Raw genomic sequence first — 9,531 nt, forward strand, 5'->3', positions numbered from 1 at the left:
TTGCATGCATGGATGCATGTGTGCAATCTAAAAAATTCCATGAAATAGCTCTTACGGATTTGCGCCCAGTACATGATGCCAAGACAAAATAGAAAAGTTTATCGCCAGATTCCTATGCAGTCAAATACCAAACCAAGTACACGCATGCTGTCAGAAGCACTAAACCTACAACGTATACGACCATAAGCATTGCAAACGTGCAAAGGTAAAATAGCATGCAAGCATTAACGTACATCAGCCACAAGATCATCACATCTCACATCTCCGCCCAGCCTTTACGGCTGCCATCCCGCCCTCGCTCTCGGTACGCTTAAAGACTGACAGTGAGTGGCACTCAGCTGACACGCGCTCGGGTGGGGGGCGGGGAAATTGACCCACCGCCCGAAGGGTTTTCCAGAATGGTTTCCGAACGACGCGGCGTAGCCGCGCCAAATTTTCCATAGCTATAGAAAATTGAATTGCGGATCGTTTGGCGTCAACAACTCAGATGCACCTTGCAAGGTCGCTGACCTATGGCAGGTCAAATTCAGACTATGGTTTCAGTGGAGGCAATTTCTAGCGAATCCTTCAATCTGATTCAACAACGGAGTGTTAGACGAAGCCGTACCTCTCTGAGATGCTTTCGTAGGCAACATAGCAGTTGAATAAGTAAATTACATTGACCTAAGGTCAGGTATGAATGTCACACCAAGGTCAAAACCGACCTGTTTTGTTACCCTAGGGCTTGCTGTATGGAATAGCTTCTGGTGCTCATTTTGAATGCATTGATAGCAGGAACCGCATTATACATCACCCATGGACTTCTTAGAGGAACCTGAAACGTTGACCTAAGTGAGTTCACGTACAGATCAACACACCCTGTAAATTTGGTGTCTCTAGCTTTCTTAGTTCTGGAGGTCTTAATGGGGGAGGGGTCAAATTGCCCCCCACCCCCACCCCACCCGAGCAAAGGGTATCTAGCCGGCCACCCGGGCGCGTGTTAATCCGACCGGCAGCCCATTCCACGGGGACGACGCTCCGTATCGAAAGCCCCTTGGTGAGCTCGCCAGCCGGTGTTTTGGCAGCTCCAACCGTCTTGCTTCGGCGAAGCGAGTGGACCAGCGAGATCCCGAGGACCTGGCGGTAAACATGTTGTGCAATGCGGAGCCGTTCTGACAGTTTAAGCCTTATGGACTTTGGTAACGCCCCGCACCTCGACCGACCGCTCCACTCAGTCCGTCCCAGACCCTGGAGAGCCGGACCGGTCCTGTCCTGACGCCGTGTCCCTGTCACCATCTTAGCGGCAACATTTATAGCATTTTGAATCCTGTACAGTTTATTTTTGGCAGCGCCTCCCCATATTGAAAGGCAATGCAGATCGTCAGGGAATACGTGGGTTTTGATCAGAAGCTTTGATGTGTCCCGAGTGAAGTGAATGTTTCAAACTGACCTAGTGATGCCTTATTGTTACAGCCAGTCAGAATGCTTATATGCAGCTTGTGGGAGTAATTAAATTTGTTGCGATGCGCCATATTTGTCTGATGATGATTTTATCAGCGTGTTTTGCCCAGCCAGACATGACTGGACTGGATTCAGAAGTTTAAAAAGCCTGCCTGACGGACAGATTGGATTCTAGAAAGCCAGACCTGACTGGATCGGACCGTAAAAAAATTCTTCGCGAAGTATTCTGCTACCCTGGATGCTTCCTTCTTTGGAATTCTCCCTGTAGAGCTACCTTCAGAGCAAAGTGTGCCAGGGATGTCCTAAGAGCCACCAAGAACTCAAGCGGGCAGAACAGCGGAAGATCAAGAGGATCTCGGCGGAGACCTGCGCCCGGGTGATGGAGGTGCAGAAGAACGCGGCTCTTCACGGCAAACGAAAGCGCCCATCTAGAGTGTGTCCTGCAACTGGCATAACTAGTATGCTGTAAGAGATAAAAGGTAGGGAATCTGCCCGGCCTCGCCCGGTAGGACAAGACGAGTTCCAATGAGCAGCTGCCAGTGTGGTGCAGGTGTCACATGCGGACACATCAGCATATTTGAGCCTCACTCGTAGACGTGCATATGGGCTATATGAGCGCGTCTCTTTTAGACCTTCTGAACGGAAAGAACTCCTGGTGACTGTGTTTGTATTGCTTCGTAAAGAAGCTCACGCCTCACAGCAATGATATCTCCTACCACCGTGGAGGTCAAGTTATATTATCGCAGTTTGAAACCGGACAAGCACCAAATATCACTGCGCACTGAGACCAATTGTAAAACAATCTACCACTCAACACCGAACTGCAGGCAAATCGCACACGTTCGTCACCTGTCAGAGGGTGCGTTCGAAGCAGAGGGTGCTAGGTCATGTAATTCTGGGCACCTTCGCCGCCGCCGCACGCATTCCGAGCAATTCCAAGACCAAACGGAATGACATCACCATAACAACAGCTCTCGGCTGGCTTGTCTTCCCGAGCTCCTCGACCTACCGAGGAGTTTCCGTCCCCGACCTACGCCTCTGAACCTCTGAACTGCTGACCGGACAGTTCATGTTCCGGCTGAGCTGGACCGGCCGCCACTCGCCTCTTTGCCCAGTCGCCACGGGCGGCCACACATGCTGTTCAGGAAGCACAGACTGCCTCACCATGTCCTCAGTAGACACAGACTACTTCCACATGCATTCAGGTACACAGACTGCTTCCACATGTCCTCAGGAGGTACTCCGACGCCAGCTCGCCTCATGACGCGGGGGCGGTGGCGTCGCCGGCCGGCGCCGGTTCGCAGCGGCCCCGCTCGTACCACCAGCGGTGCAGCTGTTCGCCGCCGTGCGCCGGGAACGCCGAGCTATTGGCGCCCAGTCTGTGCAGCCGCGTGCACACTTCGCATGCCCAGTCGGCGGGCAGCACCTCGTGCGTGCCCTGCCAGCGACGGTAGGCGCTCAGCTGGTCGTCGCTGAGCCCGGTGAGGTGGCGCGCCAGCGCCTCGGGCCCCGAGAACGCCGCCGCGTCAATGAAGGAGTGCGGCGGCGCCAGACGGCGGTAATCGGCCGCGCCGCGCACCACCGGCACCATACCGTGCCGCAGCGCCTGGTGCAGCGGCGACGACACGAAGTCGACGCAGTGCGCCGCCTCCAGCGCCAGGTAGAAGGTGTAGTTGCCACGGAAGCGCGCGAAGCACTGCGCGGCCGAGCCGCAGCTGACGTTGGCGCATGGCCCGAGCACGTCCACGTCCATGTGGCGGCGCAGCTCGCGCACGTAGTGCTCGCGGCGGCTGGACGTGGCGCACAGCTGCGGCCGGAACACGGCGCGGCGGGCGGCGGATGCGGCGGCGACGACCGGCCGGCGCCGGGACCTCGGCCGCGACACCACGCGGCCGTACGTCAGCGGCACGTCCGAGTCACGCCGGTAGCTGACCGTCCAGTTGAAGACGCGGTCGTAGCGGCGGAGCTCGGGCGCACGGCGGCGCGCGGCCACCGGCGGGTCGAGCGCAAGCAGCGCCCACAGCTGGCTGGCGGGCCGCTCGTCCGCGCCTGGCGGCGGCATGCGGTGCAGGTCAGCCACCGAGAACAACACTAACGCCGCCTCATCCAGCCGCTGCTCCTGGTTGCTGAACGAGCAGCGGAAGCGGCAATCGCGCAGCCGCGGCACGCTGAACAGGCGCGCCCAGTTGTCGAAGCGGTCCCAGAGCGGCGTCCAGAACAGCACGAGCGGCCGGCGCGTGGCCGCCGCTGCCGCGCGCGTCTGCGCCAGCGGCGAGCGCAGCGCAGGCCCGTGATTAGCCGCCAGGTGACTTGACGACGAGTGCTGGATGAACAGCAGGAAGAGCGCAGTCGTCGCCAGGTAGAGCAGCAGCAGCGCCGATATGAACCGGTAGCTGTTGTTGGACGCCATACCGGCGCTGTGCGGGCAGCGGTGCTGCACCAGCTCCGTCACGTGCAGCCCGCTCGCCGTCGCGCCCAGGACCGCGGTCCACTGCACGCGGCCGTCTATAGCGCCGGCGCGACCCCCCGGCGCTCGCGCTGAAGTTTGATCTCTAGGTGTTTAGATAGGAGGTTCAGGGGTCAGCTGATAGCTGCGGCTCGGCGAGGCACCCGACGTTGGGGTTAGTGGATCAGCTGTTTGGTCGGCTGACGGGATGCATGCGGGACGGCTGGCTGCAGTTGTAAGCGGAGCCGCGCGATGCAGTCGACTAAACTAGGAGAACACACAAACCAAATGCATGAAAACAAAATGTATGACCGGTGGCGAAGTTAAACATGTCAGCTTTTCCCCAGCAAAGTTTAGTTTGCGTGAGATTCGGTCATTGGCCATTGTGTCCGTGGACGGTGAACGTGTCGGGAAGTAACCGCCGGCTGGAAGCCTAGCCAGCACGAGAGAATTTGACTACGCCGTCCGTGGTCGCGTGAATGGAAGCTGAGAAGTGTGCATGCGTATATGTAACAGGCATGATGAAAAAGTTTGCATAGCGAAGTGCACTTCGTACCTGCGTGTCCGACCCATCTGACCACTCACATTCCACGGCGAATGCCCCGGTCAGCGACGGAAGCGCGCTTTCTGAACTGTGTGGTGCCAACCGCATAAAACATGCCATCGCTTATCAGCATGGCACTTGAATGGCCGTAACCCTGAAAGGAGCGACACGTCTCGCTGACGATCCCGCGTTTGGTGTGCAGGAAAAATGGTATCAGTCATAGCGTAATACATGTCTTTTCCCCAAGCGTGAGGAGGGCAATAGGCCATATTTCGAAGGCGGCCAATCTTTATAACCTGACAGCGCGACTTGAACGACGTCAACACTCGAACCTGTTCGCAAGAGGCACCTCTTGTAAACTATCGTCTCGGTCGCTGACGCAGACAAAAATTGACATGTTTTCTTTCGGCCCGGGCGAATCGGGGCTCAAAGACAGGGGCGCGCTGTGGTGTCGCCGGTAGGGTGGGAAAGGATAGGAGGCTCACGCAGCCGCCGCCGCTGGAGGGGGGGAGGGGAGGGACAGCTTTCCTATTCTGCTGCAAAGCGTGCGACGGCTGGCGGCCGCCAGCGGCGGGATGGACCATTTCATCTCGACAGCGGCTTTACGGCTGGAGCCGGCAGGTTTTTGTGTGCCGGCGAGACTCGACAGGGATTGCCAACGCATCAGCGACCAGCGGCGGGCGCCAGTCTCGGGATGGGACGGTGGGTACAGGCTTGTGCTCGGCACACATTTGCGTTTTTCGAATTGATTTTGACCAAAGCGTTTTTAGAATCGAAACTCGAACCGGAATCAGGGCCATTTTTAAAGGGCGAGCTGAATCAATTTTTGATTTATGGCGTTCTCTTTTCTTGCTTTGGGTTCTTTCTTACAAAAAACTAGAGGTAAAATACAAATGGAATCAAAACGATTCGAGTAAGTAAAGTGGCGGTATTGCATGTCTCCCGAAACTTGGGCACCCGTTCAGTTACGTCATTAGCGTCTATACTTAGCTTAAGATCCGAGGGGTCTTAATCTAGCTATATAAAAAAACATTTTGATTTTTTGCGGAATATTGCGCGATGTATAAGGGTGCTGTAGGTAATATTGGCTCCAAGAAATACTTGAAATCTCGGCGATCTAATTTGCCCACAGTGGCCCCTCTAATCAAAGCTCGCCTTAAAACCCTCAAACCTCCAAGACCACAACAATGCTAAGGCGCAGATGAATGGAGCGAATGCATTAATTCTTTACAATTGTCCCATACCAACGGAGAATGAAAAGTTTGAGCAATGTTCAGAACTATTAATTAGCGTTCACAAGTGACATCAACGACAGTGTTGCAGATTTCTAGCTGCTAGCATGATACATTAGTGACGACCTCCCTCATGCCAATCCTTCTCGCGAGTCATGCGAAGGAAAATCTTGACAGTCTATAGCTCCTGCTTGTCAGTTAATTACAACCACCAACACTCACTCCACATCACGATGTCCATGTACAAATCCAACAGCAGATTTACGTCTACAGGCGTGTGAGCATACATGGTAACGAATGGTTCGCCTTATATAGTAGCTCCAATCGAAAACAAGGGATGGCCACGTGCTGAGAAATTCTGTGATTACCAACCGTGACAAGCGGGTATGGCATCGTACGATGGGCTGCTAAGCGAGTCATAGGGTATGGGATCGATCACCTTGCAATTCCGGAGCTATCTGATGGCTCCGACGCACCAGATGACGCACAATGTGGTGAGTGATCTGTTTACTAGGTGCCTGAGCTTGAACGGAGACGAGTCTAGTAGCTGCACATAACCCACCCACCGGCGGCTGACTGATGCTATAACGCGCCACCCTATCGAGGATGAGCCACTCGGGCGATGGGTCCATCTAATGCAACGCGACGTTTTTGTTACACCGCGGCGTTAGAACCTTTCGATGAAATTTGGAATAAATGTTTAAAATTTTAATCGTTCCCATTTTGGTCTAGGTGGAATATACGCAATTTGAATGCAAGATGTAAGACGTCGCACTATATTTACAGAACGCAGACTGATGCAACAACAGAACATGTCAATAATATATCCGAAAATATGAAAAATCGCCGTCGTCATTGAGGTTTACGACGCACTCAGCTACTCAGGCTTTACGGCATCGCCTACCTCTCACCCGGACAGGAAGGGCGGACACAGAGTGGAATCAAACTCCGTACCTCTGGTTTCCCAGACGTGCACCTTATCCACTACACTACCGGTAACCCCTGAATATGATAAGTAGTATATTACACGTCCACTGCGACTACATGCCTCATTACAGTACATTTGGAAATTTCTATTATGCTGAAAAGTTATTCGGCATACGGTGCCTCACACTTCTTGTTCTGTCCACTGATGGTGCTGCCGCAGTGTTGGAAACTTGACGTTTCCTGGTATAATGCATACCAGGAGATTTTGTACTCCAGGGTTGTGACTAGGTAAAATGAAATATTTTGTACTGCATCATGATGCAATAAGAACAGGTTTTGGAAAAACTCATTTTACCTAATTGTGCCAGGAGAAAATAAAACCAGAAAGTGCAACAGCTTGGGTCTTGCTGTTTCCATCAGGAGCCATGTATTTTTGCAAGAGCACAAACCTTGCACCCACCAGACTAATATGTCCAAAAGCAAGCAGCCTGTGTCGCCACCTCGGTATATGATAAATCATGTATGGAAATGTGAAATATAACGCGTGTGAATGTTGAATTGCATCGCCTTTGAACAATGCCGGGAAATGAGAAACGAGTACCAGAATCGCACCGGTCTGTAGATTAGCAAAGCTCTCACTTCCTATGCCCTACGCAGGCTAACTCAAACTTGAACATGACTTAACCTACCATTGACCACGAACCGCATTAAATGTCAAGGACGCAATGAACATTCATAGAACACCGCACGCCCAATCACCTACCGCAGACGGCCGCCTACCCACGCGCCACCACTGTGTCGTGGCAATGCAAGTAAGAGAATCACTCGCAATTCAGGATCGGAAACGTCTCAGCTATTCAGAGGCTTCCGCCTGCCCTGCAGTTCAGGCTGGGGGTTAAACATAACAAAACTCTCAAACTAGTTTTAATTAATCGCCTCCTCGTGACTGATTTGTCAAGAGCATAAATATTCTGCTCGCGCTCATGCCTTGAATAAATTGGTAAACGTTTGGAGGGAAGCTGTATAGAGATGGGCATCACGATTATGAAGGACTTATTTTTACTCATCCAGAACCCCCATGTGGTTGGATTTTTGACCACCTCCTGGAATCCGGAGTACAAAAATGTTACGGCAGCTGTGGATTTCAACCAAGTTAAATTTGTCACTTGAAGGTGTCAAAATTGAACCTGGAAATTCAGGCTTTACAAAAGTGCTACTTTAAGTCGAAAAATGTTGCTATAAATAGCCCCCAGAAATGTTCGGAGGGAGCCATCTCACTCCGCGCAAAAACACTAGGACCCAGAGTAACATGAACCCATTACTCTGGCCCCGCAAATTAAGGAGAGGTATTTATTAGGACAAAAACATAAATTAATTACAACAAATTATCATGTTCTGCAATGATATCGGTTAGAGCGCATCAAAATCCATCAGTACCTTGCATTATCCTCCGGAGTCAGCGGAGTGACTGACTCCGATCCCCTCTGGCCGGTCTGGATGGATCTGTCATACATTGTACTTGCGCTGGCTCGGTAAATCGGTCAGGAGTGCTGCCTGTCTCTATTGCTCGAGTGGGACATGCAGGGCCTCGTGTGTTGACCGGGAGTGGGAAGGTGGAGAGCACGAATGTTTAGCTGCTTTAAAACCAGTTAGCTGGTGGAGCGTGAGTAGCGTGACGTGATGGAGCGTGAGTAGCGTGACGTGATGGAGCGTGAGTAGCGTGACGTGATGGAGCGTGAGTAGCGTGACGTGATGGAGCGTGAGTAGCGTGACGTGATGGAGCGTGAGTAGCGCGATCGTGGTGGAGCATGAGTAGGTGGCCGTCTGTGGGATGTTCATTTGCATTTCTTGTGTACCATTTTTGACTGGCTGTGACGTATCGTTTCCCCCCCCCCCTTTGGAGGGTGTATAAGCCCGGTGTGTAGCCACTCTTCATTTTGGAGATTGTATAAGCCCGATGCGCAATTACCCCCCGTTTTGGAGGGTGTATACACAGAGCCTGTTATGAATTGCAAACCAATGTATATGCACATGTTTCATAGTGCTGAGTATGAAACTGTGTTATTTCAGTGTGTCATGTTTAATACTGATATTCACTCTCATTTAAGTGCTTTTACAGAAAGTGCTGTATATGAACAGTGGCGCTTTTGTTGAGTGCCACTCATTGTACTATTTCTCTCAAAGATGACCTAAATAAAGCTGTAATGACCTGCAGGACTTGGATAATTTTGTACTCAACTATAGAAAATTTGTACCACGCTACCAGGAACATTTCTGGAATTTCCAGCATTGGTGCTGCAGAGCCCACAACTGGTGGCTCTTCTAATTATTTTCTGGCCGGCAGTTCTCTGTCTGCTTCAGGGGTAGGAGCAGATGAGGTGGCCGTCCGTTCGGTCGGGCACTTCCACAAAACCAACGTGGCTCACATCGGCAGGCCCATGGCGTCGATTCGAGACTGGTCCAGAAAAGAGACCGGCAGACTGGTGTTTAGGTCTGGCGTGGAGACAGCTTGCGGCACAGCCTCCAAGTCTGGAAGAACTCGGCGAGGCTGTCTCTCAGCTGTTTGAGAGCCTCGCATGCCTCCTCGTGGTCTTTTAACGATGTTTACGCCAGGAGGTCCTTAAGGCACCCAGCACAGACTTCTGGCAGAGGCGCGGGCGGTGGTGGAGGCACCGCCACCAGTGTCCGGTAGGTGTTTGGCTTCAAGCGCATTGGTCTGGGTTTGCCCTGAAGGCCCTAGCATGGATTTTGTTGCATCGTCTTTTATAACATTTTTTTGTAATGTTTTGTGACCAGTGGTGAAACGAACCGAAGTTAGGGAACGTTGTAACGAGCCGAAGGCTTGAAAAACCACCTTGTAAAAGGTTTTCGAGCAAACGAACAGAAATAGAAATGGAAGTATGTGGGCCGACTGACCAGCAGTCTCGCTGACAGACGTGTGG

The 9,531-nt window shown here is 52.4% G+C and overlaps 1 protein-coding gene across 1 annotated transcript; it reads right to left on the reverse strand.

Moving 5' to 3' along the window:
- Window positions 1–2,174: 2,174 nt before the first annotated feature.
- Window positions 2,175–3,850, reverse strand: LOC119111174 (alpha-(1,3)-fucosyltransferase C). Its single transcript, XM_037234999.1, has 3 exons — window positions 3,756–3,850; window positions 3,312–3,608; window positions 2,175–3,230 (listed from the first exon to the last, which is right to left on the reverse strand). The coding sequence occupies exons 1-3, from the start codon at window positions 3,848–3,850 to the stop codon at window positions 2,699–2,701; spliced, it is 924 nt and encodes a 307-aa protein (XP_037090894.1). The 3' UTR covers window positions 2,175–2,698.
- Window positions 3,851–9,531: the final 5,681 nt, after the last annotated feature.

The sequence above is a fragment of the Pollicipes pollicipes genome, unplaced genomic scaffold (assembly GCF_011947565.3).
Source record: "Pollicipes pollicipes isolate AB1234 unplaced genomic scaffold, Ppol_2.1 Scaffold_7261;HRSCAF=8764_pilon_pilon_pilon, whole genome shotgun sequence".
Taxonomy (NCBI): domain Eukaryota; kingdom Metazoa; phylum Arthropoda; class Thecostraca; order Pollicipedomorpha; family Pollicipedidae; genus Pollicipes; species Pollicipes pollicipes.

Excerpts from the sequence above, each read along its gene's own strand:
- LOC119111174 (XM_037234999.1), bottom strand. The coding sequence starts at position 3,850 with ATGGCGTCCAACAACAGCTACCGGTTCATATCGGCGCTGCTGCTGCTC. Across the intron at positions 3,609-3,755 it reads CTGTTCATCCAGCACTCGTC|CGTGCCGCGGCTGCGCGATT; the intron begins GTCAAGTCACCT and ends GCGCCTGTTCAG. Across the intron at positions 3,231-3,311 it reads CGCGTGGTGTCGCGGCCGAG|CCGCCGCGAGCACTACGTGC; the intron begins GTCCCGGCGCCG and ends CGCCACGTCCAG.